The following is a 20,870-nucleotide window of genomic DNA, read 5'->3' as shown; positions in this document are numbered from 1 at the left end:
GTACTTCGGTTTTTCATCCACTATCTTAATCTTGTACACCCATTTGTTAGGAAGAGCCTTTCTCCCTTTCGGCAATGGCACAAGATCCCAAGTATCATTTGCATACAAGGATTTCATTTCCTCTTGCATCGCAAGCTTCCACTTACTGCTTGACTCACATGATTTGGCCTCTTTATATGTAAGAGGTTCACCCTCATCTGTCAACATTACATGATCCAAAGAGGGGTTAAATCTCTCCGATCGCCTTCTCAAACGAGTTGACCTGCGTACCCAATGATCTACATTCTCAGGCAACGGTTCTACATCATAAGGCAACTCATTTTCAGCTCTATCATGCTGCTAAAAATCATTTCCAGCCAATTCAGGTGGCTATCCATCCTCATTAGGAGCATCAAAATCATGTCCTACCTCTTCTAACTCTTTCTTGAAATACTTGCAATCGGGTTTCTTGTGACCCTTTCTGCCACATTGATAACAAGTGACATCCTTATCCTTTGTCTTGCTCTTACTTCTATTTTGAGTCTTGTTGCCCGCACACGCTTTTGATTTCTACCTCTTGCATTGTAGGCAAAACTGCTACCTTCCCCACTAGACTTGCGTCTAATCTCTTCATTTGAGAATAGACCCTCTCACACCGTCATACGTGAGGGTGGGACTGTTGCTCAAAGAGACAACCAAGGTTTCCTAAGTATCTGGCAATGTCATAAGCAAGAAAATAGCTTTCAGCTTATCATCAAATTGCCGAAGCCCACTGTCCTGCAACTGACTCAACACACCTGTAAAAGCACTCAAATGCTCAGAAGCTGACTTCGAGTCATCAAGCTGCATATTCACCAACTTTCGTATCAAATGCACCTGGTTCACAAGCGTGGTGTTTACATAATTGGACTTTAGCTTTTGCCATATTGCATAAGCAGAGTCCAAACGCTTGATGTCCGTCAAAATGTCATCATCGATAGCCATTTTGATGTAAACCATAGCCTTCTTATTCAACCTGGCCCACTCTTCGTTAGACAAACCTGGCGGCTTATTCTCTTCCAATGCATCTTCACAATCCTTTAAAAAAAGGATACCTTGTATGCGTTCTTGCCAGAGGTCGAAGCCTTGACAATCGAACCGTTTGATTTCCATCAAACTTTTAGTGTCAGATGCGGAAGAGGAAGAAGCCATTTTAATTCAACCACAAGTGTGTATACAAGAGAGATGCAATAGGCTGAAATTTCAGCAAATACGAGCAATCACAAGACTTTGCATACGATAGACCAAAATTTCTTTACATGAAACTGTCTAAATCTGAAATTTCAGCTGAAAAGTGCAATTTCAAGCACCTATACTCAGCTTTTCACTCAATTTGTACGACAAACATCAAAATTGCTGTTTTGACCTGTTATAACCTGTAAATCACCTGTTTTGACCTAAAAACAGCCTGTTTTGGGCAATTTTGACAGTTTTGGTGACCTTTTCGACTCCAGAAGCAAGGGGCTTCGCGATGGAAGCGAAATTGATCGCGGGAGAGCAATTTTAACTCGCTATCCAGCAGACTGCGCAGGGCTGTTTTGAAACCCTAGGGCTCTGATACAAGTTGAAAGCGAGAAGCAGAAGGTACCGATAGATGCGCGTCGCGATGTAGTGCAGGATTGGGGCAAGAAGCAGGAGGCGGAGTGCAGCAAAGAGAAAGCGCTAGAGATCGAAGCAGGGAGATAGAGAGAGCTCACGCTTTTGGGGAAAACTCAATAAGTGAGTTTTGGGTTTTCCCACTTTTATTATAAGTGACTTTAAAAAAATGTGTCCAGGTTTAATATGAACCTAAACAAAGTATAAAAATGTACAAAAAGGGGTTATTTAGGCCTTTAACCCAACAAGTGTCTCATTTAGTTCTTTTTAGAATTGTTTTCATTAAACTTGAGATCAAAAAGGTCATCAATCCTTTCCGATCCAAGTGAGATTTATAGGTTCTAAATAAGGTTTTTAATAATCCCAATTTTTAGTAAATATATAGATTTATTTACATAAATTAAGTTCTGATCAAAAGGCCACCACCCCATCTAATCCAGTGTTTCATCCCCCCTTTTTTTGTTTTGTTCTCATAGATTATTTTGAAAAATCAAAAAAAAAAGTTTATGTTTACAAAACCAGATTAGATAGCCCAAAATCCTAAGTGCTTCACTATTACTAAATTAGATGCTTTATTTCTTTCAAGACTAATTCTATAGAAATTTAAACAAAAACCGAGCAGTAAAGCTACCCCTCCTTTTTTATACCAAAAATAGCCAGAGTCGGCTCATTACTAGGAAAGAATCAAGTATTTCAACTAGATGCACAATAGGCCGAGTTGGCCATATAACCAAATAAGGTATACCCTGATCATCAATCACAAGGCAACTCGCCCACAGGCCCCCCCCTTTATTTTCCACACTTTCGCCTTCAGTCATCTTTTTTCTTTTTAATAAAAAAATAGCACATTTCTACGGAAAAGGACAGAGTGGAATGCGTCAAGCCAGAGTTTCTCCCATTTCTTATCAAAAACCACAACATGAGAAAAAGCTAAAACATCTTGCTCAATCAATCTCATGCTATCAATCAAATCCAAAAAAATATAATAAAAAACCAGCAATCGTAGCATTTGAACAATAGCCCCTTTTTTTTATTAAAAAAAAAATCATACTAGTTTTACTCAATTAAGCAAAGACAGACAGTTAATCAAGGAGGAAAAAAATCGTAACACCATAAGGAGATTAAAACTACGAATCAGTCAGCAAAGTGATGAGATTAATCATCGAATCATTTAGACAGCAGCAACTCCCAAAAGAACCAAGCACGTTCAGTTACCAACCTGCGAAGCCTCGTCTTGCTCGACCAGCTCCATGCAAGCAAGAAACACTCCACAAGGCAATGTGTTTGATAGCGACGAAATGCCCTCAATCTTTCTTTCACATACATACACCACACAAAAATGGCTAAGTGAGGGGCCTAAGCAACCCTCACATGTATTTACAATAGCTCGAGTGTACTGAATAGAGAATCCCTGCACGATCCGCCTATGAATGGTCCATGGCTCGAGGCAGTCGGTTTACCAAGATCAGATGCTAGGGGTAGTAGGTAGAGGTAGAGAGAGGTATGGATAGGGAGACTCACCCTCAGTAGTGCATCAGAGTTCATGTGTTTGCTACACAGTATGCAGAGGGTCCGAGATGAAGGGGAAAGAGAGAGAAATCGGGGAAACTTACCATGTAGAAGGTAAACAAAACAAATTACCATGCCCGCCTGTAATGAATGCAGTGTAATCCATCATGTCCAACCCATCATACCATGAGAGATCCATATGGGCTAAGTTCCCACGAGGGTTTAAGAGCAAGAAGGGGAAGGGGGGGGGGCGTGTGGTATTTGTAGGGGTGGTGGGTCTGTTGTTCCAACTTAATACCAGCCAGCTTGTTCCACAACTTAGTAGGAAATTAGAGAGTTTTTTCATCCAATACCTAGGAGAGAAAATACATATTTGAGCTGAGAGGGAGTCTCCATTACTAGGCTAACAGTAGGCAAAGCCTCGATTAGGTAAAGGGTTCCAGGGTCCCATAAACTATCCAAAGATAGTGTATCAAGTGAGAGGAAGTGTGCGGATATGGGGTTTAGGCTTGAAAAAACAAATCATAGCAGATAGTGATACGTGTGTGTGTGTGTGTGTGTGTGTGTGTGTGTGTGTGTTGTCACATTGTCTCGCATCTGGCACAATCATCTGCCTCTGAAGGAACGTGTTTTCTTGTGGCGCTGCTTGGTGGGAACTCTACCTGTTGGCAGTGTGTTACATGCTCAACATAGTGCGCCTTGCCACTGCCCCAGATGTCTTGAAGCTGAGGAGATTGTGCCACACTTTCTATGGCGTTGTCGCCACTCCAGAGCCTTCATTCGGCAAATGTTAACTGCTCTTCGGCTGCGTTTTCCTTCCGGCTCTTTTCACAGACGCTTTTGGCTTTTTGGGGTGCTCCAGTCACCGCATTCTCAGTTTGCAGTGTTCTTCACCTGGGTCAGATTTTGGACTCTGTGGGCCATCTGGCACCATAGAAACTCCTTCATGTTCCAAGGCACTTATGTTGACACCTTCCCCTATTTCAAATTATCTCTTGGTCAAGCACTAGATTTTGCTTATGACGCTGGAGACATTACTCTTGATGCCTACAGGATTTACTTTGACTGCTTCTAGCTTTCGGAGCCTCATAGTGCTCTGCTCTTTGTATCCCTTTCTTTTCGTGGGTTTTCCTCGCTTTGAGGTTTCCCACTTGTAAAATAATCAAAGCAGATTTACAAAAAAAAAGGTTGTCACGCACACACACACACACACAGAAGCGAGGCTTACCAGACAATCATAGGTGTAAAAACCCCTCAAGATCGTCATGGGAAACAAATAATTTCCCTAGAAATTTCTCCCTCAAGATCTTCATCGGAAACAAAGATGAGGGTAAATCCTAAGGTTTGAACCAAGAGGAAATGTACATGTGAATGGGGCTAAGATGGAAAACCGGGAGTCGAATATCCAAGAAGGAACCACCTTAATCTGTTAAGAGCTTCGCATCTCTCTGGATTCGTCAAGTTGGTCCCCCTATCTCCCAGGAACATGTGATAGGAAGTGAGGGCTGTTTTATTGCTGTGCCCCGCCTAGTGAGGTAGTTTTCTCATGTCAGAATCTATTTTGCCATGTAAAGCTCAGGGTTTTGGCTCTATCCGATGCCATATAGGCATCCTGCAGGCTGGGAGTATTTTTCCCCAACCTTGCCTATTTTTTTCCCTCAGCTAAATGAGCCTCTGGTGCCCTGTTTCCCTCATTTCCTTTTTTTTGCCCTATTTTACTAGGTAGTGGGACTGCGTGTGTGGGTCGGGCAACCACCTGCTAATGCTCAGGGCTAATCGGGTGTTGTGGGCTGATGCTGGGCAAAAAGCCATGGGTACTGGATGTGTCGGTGAAAAACGCCAGGTGGGACTTGTGCTGCTGGGTACTGGTATTGCAGGTACTCGGATATGAGTGGAGAGGTGACCCCCAGCTGGGTCGAGCATGCTCATGAAAAACCCACAACTTGCTAAAATGCTGCTATATGTCGCTTATAAGTACTTATAAGCGGTGCTTCGTATGCATATACTGTTGACTAATTGCAAAGTGAAACAGGCAAAGAAATCATTATTGACATACAATTTAAGGGCAAATCTATCCCACTTGAATGAGCTTCTGCCATTTTCAAATTAATGAAATCCAGTCTCTTTGTTTACTCCATCTACTTGAATGAAGATGATGAAAATAAGAAATCAAATTTATTAGACTTGGAAAAAGAACAACAAGAATTTTTGCAGGCCCCAAGCTGACTGTTTCTCTAAGGGTTTGACTGGAGAGCTACCTCCTAAGTGACATGAAGATCACACAATTGATTTGATTCCCGGCAGTTCGCAACCAAACCGGCCACCTTACAGAGTGAGCAGAGCCTAGAAGTTATGAACCAAGTGAAAGAACTTCTTGAAAAGGGTCTAATACGACGGAGCACATCACCTTATTGTTCACCAATGCTTCTACTAAAGATGGATCATGGAGATGTGCATTGACTACAGAGCTCTCAATACAATCGCCATCAAAAACAGGTTTCCACTTCCCAGGATCAATGGTATACTTGACAAGCTACAGGGGTCTACTTATTCAACAAAATCGACCTGAAAAGTGGCTATCATCAGATCACGATCGCTCCTCGAGATGTATACAAGACCACGTTCAAGACATCCTTCGGATTGTACGAGTATTTGGTGATGCCTTCTGGTCTCACAAATGCTTCTGGAAGGTTCGATAGGATCATGGACATAATTTTTAGAGAGCACAAGTCATTTGTGGGCACCTTTTTCGACCACAATCATCGTGTTCTCAAAGAGTGAATCGGATCATAGACACCGTCTCTTACAAGTTTTTGAGGCACTATGGCGAGTCGCGACATACATTAGAGGTCAACGGGAAAAAGAGCGCATTTTCCTACCAAAGATACACTTTTTGGGACACATCGTCTCAGTAGAGGGTGAGAACCCATGTGTGTTGCACAAGGGATCACATCCTCTGTAGAAGAAGAATCGTTTTGAGCTCTGATACCACTGTTACAGACTTGGACAATCCAAGCGAGAAATCAAAAGTAACACATGAACATAAACTGCAAAATCATTGAACTTTAAGAGAGAGAGAGAGAGAGAGAGAGAGAGAGAGACTAGCGCCCCTTCTGGTATTTCTTTATTATTATTCTCGCAAAGTACAACTCCTGAGGGTCCAACTCTCTCCAAGACTCTACGTCCATATGCTCTGCGGAGAGGTGACCCCAAGGGCACTTATAAATAGCACAAGGGATGCCCAAGAGAAGAGCCCCAAAAGCACTTGATCCAAAAGCACTACAACCAAAAGCAGCTCGCCAAAAAACACCATGCAAAACTGCCAAATCTGCCAGCAGCGCGATTTGTAAAAATCTGTACAGCCTGCCACGTGGTGCTGTCAGCGCACATCATGAAATTCAGTACAACCTGACACGTAAGCATGTCATTGCGTTTTACGAAAATCTGGCTCAGCGTTCAAGCTTCTGATATTTGGTTTTAGGCCCCTCGAACACTACTCCAAAAGTTGGTAGAGGTTAGGATTAAAATCCCTTACCCCCCTCCCTCTGTTTTAGGCCCCTCGGCCACACTTACGAGGGGCCACACTTACTGGGTTGAGTTATTTGGGGTTTCAGTTTCTTTTGTCCACTCGGCCATTTCTCTTCCAGTTGGGCACGCCATGTATCACTTTGTGACAATCTGCTCAAAGAGCACCACGCAAAACTGTCAAAATCTGCCAACAACGTAAATCGCAAAAATCCGTACAACAATGCCACGTCAGCACTGCCAACGCAAATCACAGAAATCTCCGCCAGAGATCAAGCTTTTGATTTCTAGGGTTTTAAGCCCTCTGCCGGTGCTCCATGAGTTCTTTAAGTTGGTGGGTTAGGTTTTTGAAATCCTAACCCCCTTTTAGGCCTTTCCGCTGCAGCTTCTTTGGTTCTTCTGGTTCAGTTTCCCTTGTCCTCTCGGCCACTTCTTTCCAATTGGGCACGCCATGTCATCACTTTCTGACACGGTGCATGATGCGGTTGACACATCTGGGAATATGTGTCGTTTTCCTCAAGCAGCTGCACAACTCGGTTTGAGCAACAAGCTGGTTGCTTTCCTGCTCATTCTGCCACTGACCAATGGATGTCGTACGTCGAATTGGACTCTATGGGACACACCTTTTGTTGCCATTTCTGTCTGCAACATTTATGCTTCTCTCCTGTCTAAGTATTGGCTTGCTGACCATTGTAATGCGCTAAGGTCTTTGCATAAATTTGATCGATGGAGGAGAAAGGCTCTTATTGTAATTTGGAAGAGCCATTTGCCTCTAAAGAAACATCTGTTTCGATGGCACTGCTTGCCAGGAATTCTCCCTGTTGAAACTCTCTTTAATGCGCCTCACATCAGCTCTTCTTGTTGTGTCAGATCTTCAGCCTGTGATGATACTGTCAGACACCTGCTTTGGGATTGTCGCTTTATGAGGGCCTTCCTTGACCGCATATAAGCTTGTATGCGCCTCCACTTTCCCTCAACAATTTTCCACAAACGTTTCTGGGCTTTTAGCATTCTCCCAACTTCCCTTCAACGATTTGGGGCCTTCCTCACATAGGTCAAATTTTGGTCTCTATGGTCTTTGTGGCGCCAACACAATTTTTGCATGTTCCATCAGCATGATGCGGATTCTTTTCCTTTCTTCAAGAGTTTACTTAAGCAATCCTTACATTTTGCCCTTGATGTTGGGGACATATCCCCAGATATCCTTCAGCTCTCCTATGTATGCTTTTGAGGCCTTCACATTACGGAACACTTCTGTGTTCTTTCTTTTGTATCTGATCTTTCTGATGGGTTTCCCTCACTTTGAGGTTTCCCACTTGTAAAAAAATATGTGTGTGTGTGTGTGTAGCATTTCTAAATCTATATAAATATACGCAAACGAACACCAACTGTTCACAGCCAACAATTCTAGAAAAGTACGGTGGCTTTGCACAGTAATTTATTTGCAGTTGAAAATAAATTATGTACAAGGTAATGAAGATAACAAAATACAGCTCAAGAATCCTTAAACCCAAAGTTTGGGAAATCTTGTATCACACTACGAGATCCACCATTTGTTAAGAACTGGACGTTTTAATCAAGGAAGGTAGCCCTCACCTGCACCCATAGCCACAAGAAAACTATTCGTTAGCACATGACTGTACGCAGGTGATGCAGGGCATCCCAGTTGTTATCCATGTCACCTTTAAAAAAACACATAGTTCTTAACTAGTATATTGTTTATATTTGAAAAAACATTTCTTTGGCATTTTTGCCAATCTAATACAGAAAAGTGAACACTCATAAAGCATCTATGTATGTCAGAATTTCCAAATTTATAAACCTGAGCTCACCCCCTTTTTTTATTTTTATTAAAAAAACATTATTTCTCAAGAAATATTTATGCTTATCATGTCATGTCTGCCTTACTGTAGCCCAAGCCAGATGTAAACTGTTTTTTATATATATATATATATCAAGCCCTAGATGAGTTAGTCCTTAGATGAGACTCAAACCTGTCGAAAAAGAAACGACAAAAGATTCACCAGCAAAGATCAGTTAAAGGGAATTATATGACTTTCCTTATCATACCAAGGCCTTAAAAACCAACTTCTAGAAGCTTTTATGTATATACTGCAAGATGTTAGGTATGAATCAGTTAATATATACTTGAGTGAAATTAGGAAGCCAGTAGATGAAGACCAGCAAATTCTATTGAATAGCTGAGGTTCAAACCAACCAAGACCTTCAAACCTCAGTCACTATGTTGAAGTAATGGTAAGTCACCGAACACTATCACTAAACTTCATAGTATGAGATGTATAAAAGACCAAGTAACTTTGCAACCAGCTTAATCCGGTATGTGTTGCCACACTTTAGCTCCATAGACAATCCGGTATGTGTTGCCACTCTTAATCAATCCAGTATGTGTTGCCACTCTCAGCTTTTTAAAGAATTAGAAAAAGAGCAACCTATCAGAAGCTAGTACTAAGTAAATATAAAATAGTTTTTAGCAGATTCAGTGAGATAGGCATCTGCTCTAAAAAACAATTCGATCTTACTAGTAGGTGATGTAATATGGTAGAACCAGTTAAGTCAATTTGCAAAACCAAAATTTTCTCCTACACGTGGTTATGAGATACTACTTACTACCAACCAAATATCAGACGACAGGACACCATTTCCGAAACCTATATTAAGTGCCCTCAGAATAATCTACAGCTGATTCAATAGAATAGGTACCAGAACTAGAAAGTGAATCAGTCAAGGGACTGTCCTCTTACTGAAAGGACCTCAGCAAAGTTGTGTTACAATAAACCAAAATATCTTTTCAACTTTATAAGATCATTACGGCTCATTTTTTTGTGAATTTCTGGTATATTTTTTTTCTCTGCAGTATCCCTTTCAAGAGTACATTACATCTAATGAGTAGTTTTTTAACAGAACATAACATCATCACCCATATATACAATTCCTTTCCTTTGAGTACCATACAATCCTCTTACCTCAGCAGTCAAACTCCCTTATACCAGGCAGTCTCTCCATTTTTCTTTTTTTATAAAAAAAAAAATTAGATTATTCCTCAGAAAACCAGTTTTATAGCACTTTTTTCGGCAACCAGACATATTACCATCATCATTCAAAAAAAACCAGGTATTTCTCAATTTAACTGAGCCATTCACACTTCTTCCCTTAACAGTAAGAGTCAATTTCCAGAACCAGGTTATATATCTATTCTTTTGTTTATTTTACAAAAACAAACACTATTAGTCAAAAGAGGGTTACAATTTCCTAACTATCCCAGAGCAGACATGTACTCCCACTAAAGTCTCTTCATTCCAAGTCTCTTCATTCCAAAAATTCGGTACCAGTATTTTGAGTTTATTCAGTCTGAGGTCAGCACATGTAAAAATTGTACTCCGACTCTCTTTACTATTACAACAGACATAGGTTTCCAACATTACATGCACACTATTTTTAGCTTATTTTTTTAGATATTTGTGAATTTCTGGCTCTATGTAAAGACCAGCGAGACATACATCAAACAATTGAATAATCCCAGCTAACATTACCTTTTCCAATGCAGTCCGCTCCCTAATCATGCCATTCGACATGCTCAAGTCATATTATTCCATAGCCGACAGTGTCAGACTAATCCCCTCCAAAAAAGATATAGCATACAAAACCAGTTTTTATTTCCCCTTCCTCTGATTTCACGGACCCATACCACATAAGTCAAAGAAAAACCATAACTTTCATCGATGACAAAGCAAGCCAATCTTATATCTCCTCTTACTCCTTTTACACACGAAAGCTCAGTATTCGGAAACGAATTAACTGGTTTTTTTTTTTTTTTTTTAACTTTCTCAAAACAGTCTCAACAAAGCTACACAGTGTTTATAGAAATTCCCTAGAGCAAGACAGAAAATTTCTGTTAACCTGAAGATTAGGAGACGATGACACCTCCACAATGGCTTTCTCCGATTTTTTCGGCATGTTTGAGCCACAGCAACCAGTAGATAGAATACGCACAATTTTGAACTAACACACGCAGAGAAATGATAACAAAGCACGCTGCTATGTGAGTATGATAACTCACCTTAGAAGTCATATTTATATAGTTGATGCTCCTCTGTAGCAGATGGGACAGTTGAGTTGGACAGGTCATGCCCACAATCGAGGAAGTCAGTCCAGGCACGTACACCAATATCCCCCATAGCCTAAGATCCGGAGGCAGAATCCGGAGGTTAAGAGGTAAGATTCCTCAATATCAGCACCTACTGCTCAAGGGAAAAATGGCGGGGAAGACTATCATCGCAGACCATTCCTCAAAAACCTAAGCGGTGGCGTGCAGTAGATGCAAGAAGGACCTCAAGCCACGCTTACAACAAATTAAAGATTTGTACTGTGACCAACACAATGTGAAGCCAAGTTGGACAGTCCACCTCAAACTATGATAACATAAGATAGCATATATTCCCATAGTCAAAGCCCGGTTTTATCCACTAGAAGCGATTATATTCGGTGTCGGGTATTTAAACCCCAGTAGGTATTTTTATCTGCTATCCTAGCCTGACCTTAAGTTTTATCATTTCCTTAGTGTAAAACACCTTTCTACACTATGAGTATATGATATTTTTTGGGAAAACTTTCCAAATCATAATAAGTCTTAGGAGTTAATAAACTGTTTTTATTCTAAATGGTTGTTTAAATAAATTTTAAAAAAACAAATCTCGAGTATCATTTCCAGAGTAAGTGGTTTTTAACTATTTTGTTTTAATTTAAATGCAAAGCCCGGTCAGACAGACTACATCACCCCAAGGTAAAATTAAATAGCAATAGTTCCCATATTCATACCCAGGTCTCTAGACTCATAGCTAGTAAGCTGTATCAGGTCTCGGGTATATATACAGAGTAGGTATTTATACCTGCTATCCATGCCCTATGCTAAGCTTCCGCCCGCACACTAGTGTGAAAAAAACACCTTTTTAAGTGTGAGAGACAACACCATATTAGGCACACTTTCCTATTTCAAAAATGATTTTATTAGAGATGGTTGGTCAAATATAAAACCCCAAGTATAGAGTATCATTTCCAGAGTTTGGCATTCTTCATCTATTTTGCATCCTTGGTGTATTATGGCCTACTGTCATGACCAGGTTTTTTTCATAGCAGCTGCACATCTCTTTATGTCAAATGAATCTATACATCAAGCAACATTACTCCGTTATGAACAGCATCTATTCCCGCAGTTAGGAACTTCTGTTTCCCAAACAAAGTGGTGGACATATCAGGACAGAGTGACCAGAGTGACACTTTGGGGTCGTGAACATTTCAAGAATAATATCCGATTGGCGATGTTTACTTAAGCAGTGGGTCTAGGGCCTAAGTATTATTATATCGAGCATTCCATAAAGCCTGGTTTTTCAGATCGGCTATATCTGCTAGCCCAGTTTCTACCTCCTCAGAAGATTTTCCTATACCGTAGTTATGGTCATCAGCTACGAGGATATTTTAATTGTACTCACCACACTCGGGAGTATGGAGTAGCCTTGGCGACTCGTATCGTGCCTTTGACAGAGAGGCCAAATACTTGCTTCTACTGTGACAGTTGTTTGTGTGATCATGTGATGGGCGGCATAATAGAGATGTAGCTGCAAAGCTCATTAGCTAAGCTTTTTTTTGTCCCGTGACAGCTTTTTTTTTTTTTTTTTTTTTTTGTGTGTCCAGATTGTAATGTATACTTGGTCCTGCAAACCTTCAACCGGCAAAGTCAGAGACTATGGTAGCCGTGAGCAGGGAACCAGAAAAAGAGTCTAAAAGGGGCCACCTAACACCAGTCTACCAATAAAGGATTTACAGACTGTGGGTCCAAATTAGAGCTCCATTCCTAAGACAATTTCCTAAGCCCGCATCCCGGTTTCCCCCAGAAAGGAAAAACCTTATGTATAGGATGTGTGTGTAGCTGTTTAAATCTTAACTAATAAGACATAATTGAATTTTTACATTCAAAAGACAGCTGGCTAAGGAATAATGAATAGATATGTACAAATAAAACTCAGTATCAGAATTATTTAGGTACAATGATTGTAGGAAAGAGATCCTCTTTCAGTAAGACCAGTAGTAAAAGAACTTCCCCGTTCCATAGTGAGTACTTCATTAAAGTAAGGTTGCTTGCCAATGAAAAGAAAACCCTTTAAGATAGAATAGAGTCCTTACCTGCATTTATCCAAACAAAACAACAATTCAGTTAGCCTTGGATGTGTTTTAAAGCTATCAATGGACCATATCAGTTGTTATCCATGTCCATCTTATAGGTTTTAGTTACTTTAGACAAGCTAGGTTATTCATTAGAACTCGTATGTTTAGCAATCTTTTCTTATTACTTCACAAAAGAGTGTTACAGTCTACTTTCTAAATAGTGAAGTCCATTAAGAGTCAAACTATTTCGAGAGCCATAGCTCAGTAGCTATGTAACCATATACTTACCTTCAGAATTAGTAATCCCGTGGTATCAAAGGTACCCCTTTAGACAAAGGGATGTGAAATCCGACTACTTTTTGTCAACCAAAGGTATCAGATGAGGGTGACGACTACCTCGTTTTTTATAACCAATAAGATACCAGTATAACCGGTCAGTAGAGTAGCAAGACTCCTTCTTCTTAATGTGGAACCTCATTTTTTAGAGCAATAGCTTGCAAGCTATACCAAAGCCGAAAAGAAACCAGCCATATACTTACCTTCATCATCCCCAAGATATCCATATGTCATTAGCAACTTTTTAGGAACAGTAGTGTCCCAAGAGATTAAGAACAGTAGCTCGGTTATTATGCCAAGAGCCCAAAGTAGCTGTTTATATACTTACCTTCAGAATTAATAGACCCATGATTTCATTATACCAGCTATTGGCATCCTTTTAAACAAAGAAAGGTAATATCCGACCAAGTTTGTGCAAGGCATCAGTTTATTTTTTCCATACTGTGTAACAATCAAACGAATAACTCTATTTCCCAATGATAAAAAAACCAGTTAAAACTGCAAAAAAACCAATCATTATGCCGGTTTTTGTAAGGTCCTGCAGCGGCTAGAATCAAAGCCTAACGACCAATTGGCCATCACCAAATGTTGCCTCCATTTACACAGTCGGGACAAAAAACCAGTTCCCCGTCAAGCAATATACATATCCAGATGTAGCAGATGTTAAGAACGGCCATCAGGCCAAGCCAAACTATCACACTCATACACACATATACACACATAAACACACATACATATAACAATTTATGCAAGGGTGAGGTCCTGCAGGCGGCTATTTACAGAGCCATTTACACCATTCTGTGACGACCCCCACATTCTATGCAAGCATTCCCTTCAACAGAAAAACCACAAATCGTCTCAAGTCCTAAGCCATTTATGCCATGGCTCAATAGTTTGTCCTTCTTATGTTTATGACTAATAAACAGTGTATAAATCAGATGGCACCAATTACCAACCATGCATAGTATTGCAACAACAAACAAACCAAAACCGAAACTTGTAGTAAGGTAGAACATAACACCTGTGTTGCTTGAGCTGCAAGCTCCATTTCTTTAGCACGTTCAAACAGTGGCGAAAATAAGCAGAAAAAAAGACCTAATCCAAGGCTAAGTGAGGGCCAGAGTATACCCTTACCTCAGTTTATATAGGATGGTGTGCACGCTCCCAGAGCCAATAGGATGAATGCATTCGGCCGCCCTCAACTACGCAATCCTGCAAGTGCCATCGCCTGGGGAGGGCGACAGAGAGTGGACAGGGGCCGCCTACCCCATGTGATGATAGCACTCATTTCTTCACACTTTGTTTAAGCGGGGGTAATGTCCCATTATAAGGCGGTTTTTATTGGCATAGCAAAAAGGTATCACTACTATGTAAAAATGGGGGGTGGGGGTTAAGGAGTTATGACCAATATACTAGTGTGTGTGTGCGCGCGCGCGTGCGTGCGTGTGTGTGTGTGTGTGTAGAAATCCGGGTTACTTTTAGCAAATTCCATGCTACCCCTAGTACGTATGTATAATCCTGCATTTGAAGGGCATTTGGAGTGGTCGATGAGATGAAGGTTGAAGGGTGCTTTAATCAGTTCCCCTTTGTCCAGGAACTGTCCACCTTTAAGAATCTTGAGGTTACAGTCTTCCACAGTTGAGGCAGGAAGGTTAGCAAGGTACACCCAGGTTTCACTAAGAATTGGAGCCAAGAAGGCTTTGTTTGGCAGAACCCACAATTGATGGTCAACTCCGAGAGACTCAATTTCTATTTGTCTTACTGGTAAGACAGGAAAAACTTTAGAGATTTTTGGTACCATCTCAAGGAGGTTAACATCATTGAGGGAGCAAAGATTATTTTGAAATTCTTTTACTGCTTCCAGTGCTGCACTATCTCGACAGAAGATGCCACCAGTTGGAGGGATGGAGGGGGTATTTGGTGTGCAGACAAACGAGGGGTTAAGCCCACATAGTTTTCTAAGGAAGTTAGATAACTCAGCGCCAGAGGAGGAGAACATAGCAAGCTCTTGCTGATATTGTGAAGCTAGCACAGGAAGTTCGGCAATATATTGGGACAACAAATTAACATCTTCTAAGGGGTCTTTGTCCAAGCCAGAATTTTAACCCAATCATTAAATGACAACATATGCAAGACAGATAGTTTTTTATCGGAGGCAAGTTGCCGAATCATAAATAAGCTGTGAAGCATCCAAGCTGCTAATACATTTGAGGACAAGAGAGGAGGCCACAGAGAGGGGCTCCGAGGTTAGTTCCAATCCTTGAGAGAGAGCAAGAGTCTGCAAAAACAGTGAGGTCAAATTTACTTCTTCTTGCCATAGTATGTAATACATAATTTGGCTTTCCTAGCAAAGAAAGGTCTAGTTCTAGTAGCCAAGGCATTCTTTGGTTTATGGTCTTTAAGGTAAAGCTTAATCTGATCGAGAATCTTTGCATGATTCTCAGGGTTGTGATTAGTACTCATGCGAGCTGTCATTCTATAACGTGAGCAATCCTGAAACAGAGGTGACATAAAAAGTAGCAAAGTGTCCAGATTGTAATGTATACTTGGTCCTGCAAACCTTCAACTGGTAAAGTCAGAGACTATGGTAGCCGTGAACAGGAAACCAGAAAAAGAGTCTAAAAGGGGCCACCTAACACCAGTCTACCAATAAAGGATTTACAGACTGTGGGTCCAAATTAGAGCTCCATTCCTAAGACAATTTCCTAAGCCATCATCCCGGTTTCCCCCAGAAAGGAAAAACCTTATGTATAGGATGTGTGTGTAGCTGTTTAAATCTTAACTAATAAGACATAATTGAATTTTTACATTCAACAGACAGTTGGCCAAGGAATAATGAACAGATATGTACAAAAATAACTCAGTATCAAAATTATTTAGGTACAATGATTGTAAGAAAGAGATCCTCTTTCAGTAAGACCAGTAGTAAAAGAAGTTCCCGGTTCCATAGTGAGTACTTCATTAATTAAAGTAAGGTTGCTTGCCAAAGAAAAGAAAACCCTCCAAGATAGGATAGAGTCCTTACCTGCATCCATCCAAACAAAACAACAATTCAGTTAGCCTTGGATGTGTTTTTCAGGTATCAATGGACCATATCAATTGTTATCCATGTCCATCTTATAGGTTTTAGTTACTTTAGACAAGCTAGGTTATTCATTAGAACTGGTATGTTTAGCAATCTTTTCTTATTACTTCACAAATGAGTATTATAGTCTACTTTCTAAATGGTGAAGTCCATTAAGAGTCAAACTATTTCGAGAGCCATAGCTCAGTAGCTATGTAACCATATACTTACCTTCAGAGTTAGTAATCCCGTGGTATCAAAGGTACCCCTTTAGAAAAAGGGATGTGAAATCCGACTACTTTTTGTCAACCAAAGGTATCAGATGAGGGTGACGACTACCTCGTTTTTTATAATCAATAAGATACCAGTATAACCGGTCAGTAGAGTAGCAAGACTCCTCCTCCTTAATGTGGAACCTCATTTTTAAGAGCAATAGCTTGCAAGCTATACCAAAGCCGAAAAGAAACCAGCCATATACTTACCTTCATCATCCCAAGATATCCATAAGTCATTAGCAACTTTTTAGGAACAGTAGTGTCCCAAGAGATTAAGAACAGTAGCTCGGTTATTATGCCAAGAGCCCAAAGTAGTTGTTTATATACTTACCTTCAGAATTAATAGACCCATGATTTCATTATACCAGCTATTGGCATCCTTTTAAACAAAGAAAGGTAATATCCGACCAAGTTTGTGAAGGCATCAGTTTATTTTTTCCATACTGTGTAACAATCAAACGAATAACTCTATTTCCCAATGAGAAAAAACCAGTTAAAACTGCGAAAAAACAAGTCATTATGCCGGTTTTTGTAAGGTCCTGCAACGGCTAGAATCAAAGCCTAACGACCAATTGGCCATCACCAAATGTTGCCTCCATTTACACAGTCGGGACAAAAAACCAGTTCCCCGTCAAGCAATATACATGTCTAGATGTCGCAGATGTTAAGAACGGCCATCAGGCCAAGCCAAACTATCACACTCACACACACATATACACACATAAACACACATACATATAACAATTTATGCAAGGATTTAGGGTTCTGCAGCAGCTATTTACAGAGCCATTTACACCATTCTGTGACGACCCCCACATTCTATGCAAGCATTCCCTTCAACAGAAAAACCACAAATCGTCTCAAGTCCTAAGCCATTTATGCCATGGCTCAATAGTTTGTCCTTCTTATGCTTATGACTAATAAACAGTGTATAAATCAGACGGCACCAATTACCAACCATGCATAGTATTGCAACAACAAACAAACCAAAACCGAAACTTGTAGTAAGGTAGAACATAACACCTGTGTTGCTTGAGCTGCAAGCTCCATTTCTTTAGCACGTTCAGACAGTGGCGAAAATAAGCAGAAAAAAAGACCTAATCCAAGGCTAAGTGAGGGCAAGAGTATGCCCTCACCTCAGTTTATATAGGATGGTGTGCACGCTCCCAGAGCCAGTAGGATGAATGCATTTGGCCGCCCTCAACTGCGCGAGCCTGCAAGTGCCATCGCCTGGGGAGGGCGATAGAGAGTGGACAGGGGCCGCCTACCCCATGTGATGATAGCACTCATTTCTTCACGCTTTGTTTAAGCGGGGGTAATGTCCCATTATAAGGCGGTTTTTATTGGCATAGCAAAAGGGTATCACTACTATGCAAAAATGGGGAGGGGGGGGGGGCGGGGGGGGGGGGGGGGTTTATGGAGTTATGACCAGTATACTAGTGTGTGTGTGTGTGTGTGTGTGTGTGTTTTTCATCTCTATGTATAGAGAGACACACACACCGACCCACACAAATGCGTACATGTAAATAGGTGCATATACCTATACAAATATGAATACATATTATATGTACATGTGTGTGTGTGCACGCACGCGCACGTGCACACACACAAAAAATCATTCTGTAGTCTTCGGGCCCATCTTTATCCATGTCTTTGTACTGGCACGCTCTACACTGTGTCAGGCTAAACATTCACTGAAGTACATGAAATTCCCTATATGGGCACCGCACCGGAAAGTTTCCCATTAAAGATTAGTTGGATCAATACTTATCATAGAGGATTCATACGTGCACAATAAAATTGTTCTATTGAATCATTTTCTCGCTTTACAGTTTGGCTAAAATAGTCACACACACACACACACAAAGAGAGAGAGAGAGAGAGAGAGAGAGAGAGAGAGAGAGAGAGAGATCTTGTGATTTGATATAGAGGTCAAAGTGTAGAGCTTCGGGATCTAGATAGTTAAGGAGCCATTTAGGTCTTCCAACTAAAGTAAACTAGCAAAGCATTGCTGCCACTTCAACATTTTCTGAACGAGATTTATGTCATCACAATAGCCCTTAGTGATACAAAAATCCTTTTGAGCATGGAAAACTTTGCAAAGAAAAATTAAAACAAGAACATGTTGCACGTACTCTGCATTTGCTCGGACATTTGGTATGAAATCTGCTGCATCCACAAGAAAAATAATTGCTCCCGCTTCTTTTAAATACTCATCTAACTTTGCTCTTAGTTTCATGTGCCCTGGAAAATCTGAGAGACGAACAGTCTTGGCCTTCCCTTGCTGCCATACAACACCGACAATACATATGTTCTAACATTTCTTGTCTACCAAAAATGAGATTTGCAAAGAGTAAAACCTAACAAGCCCTCATTATATGTTGGTTTGAGATACAATACGCAGACACATGGTGCTACTCTCTGTGAATTTCTTGACATATGGACAAGGTAAATATCAGAAACATGCTCCCATCACCTGTGTGCACAACACACATTCTTTTAATGATGCAGGGGTACTTTCTCGAGGCATCACCTCAGAGCGCCCCGCCCCCCCCCCCCCCCCCCCCCCCCCCCCCCCCCCCCAAAAGACACATCATCCATGCATGCAAATAGAAGACCCTCATAAGCTACATTGATCTGAGAGACGAACAGTCTTGGCCTTCCCTTGCTGCCATACAACACCGACAATACATATGTTCTAACATTTCTTGTCTACCAAAAATGAGATTTGCAAAGAGTAAAACCTAACAAGCCCTCATTATATGTTGGTTTGAGATACAATACGCAGACACATGGTGCTACTCTCTGTGAATTTCTTGACATATGGACAAGGTAAATATCAGAAACATGCTCCCATCACCTGTGTGCACAACACACATTCTTTTAATGATGCAGGGGTACTTTCTCGAGGCATCACCTCAGAGCGCCCCGCCGCCCCCCCCCCCCCCCCCCCCCCCCCCAAAAGACACATCATCCATGCATGCAAATAGAAGACCCTCATAAGCTACATTGTTCAAATCTGGAGTTCAACTACTGCACTTTAAAGCAATGCCATCTTGGCAACCATTGTGCAAAAACTTCCACCTAATCAACACACATTCTCTTAATGATGCAGAGGTACTTTCTCGAGGCATCACCTCAGAGCGCCCCCCCCCCCCCAAGACACATCATCCATGCATGCAAATAGAAGACCCTCATAAGCTACATGTTCAAATCTGGAGTTCAACTACTGCACTTTAAAGCAATGCCATCTTGACAACCATTGTGCAAAAACTTCCACCTAAAACCGATTGAAGAAGATCATGTTCATGCAACTTGATGACAGCACTGTTTCTCTCTTTTGTGCTCGTGTGCACAATGTGTGCACCTTGATTTGATATTCTCAAGTTACGGAGTCACAAACCTTGATAGAATCAGTGTGCAAAGGAAAACGTTCTATATTTGCTTCCATTGATGTGACTGTTCCTTTGTGGATTGATCCATCACGCAACTGCAAGCACAAAACAGAAGATTTGTGACAACCAGGACAAGAAGAAAAAAACAATGTGTGTTGGCATGTAAAGGCATGCAATTAGCCTTCTTCATCTTCCACTAGGGGAAGCAGCCAGCTTCATGTCCCCCTTGCCCCTGGCCTTACTATTATCAAAACATCACCTTTACTTGATTGTCAACAGAAAAGCTGAAACAATACTGCAAAGACATAATTCACGTGTTTTAGCATTTGCTAGCATTGGAACTTCACATTATATTAGTATCAAACTTTGTTGCAAAGAGATTTCATCTATATGCTCTTGAGTTAGACCCTTAAGTTTTAACACCCATCTTTTCTAAGGTTTTATGTACATCACTCCATAGGTTACTGCTTTTTTGGCTTCTCTCTTGTCCACCCTAACCTTTGACTGCTATTTTTTTAAGGAGATTCTAGAGGGGATGATACCAATACAACCTTTCATCTACTAGGATCAACCAACTCTCACTCTTCTCATTGCAACGGAAGGCCAATGATAGGTGCTTTTCTTTTTCCAGAGAAAAAGATCCTTCTATTAGTTAATGAACTGCCCATAGAGCTACAACCACCTCTTCAAGAGAGGGCTACAACAACCATGATGGAGACTCTCCCAATGAAAAAACACCATATATACAATGAGGCTAAATCAAGAAATGGGAGGAGGGAAAAGCCACACAGGTGGACGGTAGTGCCATCTGAGTAAACCCTGGACCATGGTGAAAAAAGGCCCAGGACGCAGAGTCGAAGGAAAGCCTCTCTGCGCTCCCACATGCGGTCGGAGTTTCCCTAGAGTCTCTCGAGCTGTCCTCTCAGAGTGTGGATCAGCTCTAGCCCAAAGATCGTGAACAGTCTCTGCTGC

The 20,870-nt window shown here is 41.0% G+C and overlaps 1 protein-coding gene across 1 annotated transcript in view; it reads right to left on the bottom strand.

The window, feature by feature from the left end:
* LOC147448117 (uncharacterized) overlaps positions 1–20,870 on the bottom strand; it is a 70,807-nt gene that overhangs the window by 9,894 nt on the left and 40,043 nt on the right. Inside the window, exons 5-6 of the mRNA XM_086523980.1 lie at positions 19,907–19,993; positions 18,639–18,787 (exon numbers count right to left, since the gene is read on the bottom strand). Coding sequence (XP_086380106.1) covers positions 18,639–18,787; positions 19,907–19,993 — 236 coding nt within the window. The remainder of the gene's footprint in view (positions 1–18,638; positions 18,788–19,906; positions 19,994–20,870) is intronic.

This window comes from Adiantum capillus-veneris, chromosome 11, assembly GCF_014529385.1.
Source record: "Adiantum capillus-veneris isolate H3 chromosome 11, ASM1452938v2, whole genome shotgun sequence".
Classification (NCBI taxonomy): domain Eukaryota; kingdom Viridiplantae; phylum Streptophyta; class Polypodiopsida; order Polypodiales; family Pteridaceae; genus Adiantum; species Adiantum capillus-veneris.
The sequence above is the reverse complement of the archived record's forward strand: the minus strand, read 5'-3'. Positions and strand labels throughout refer to the sequence as shown.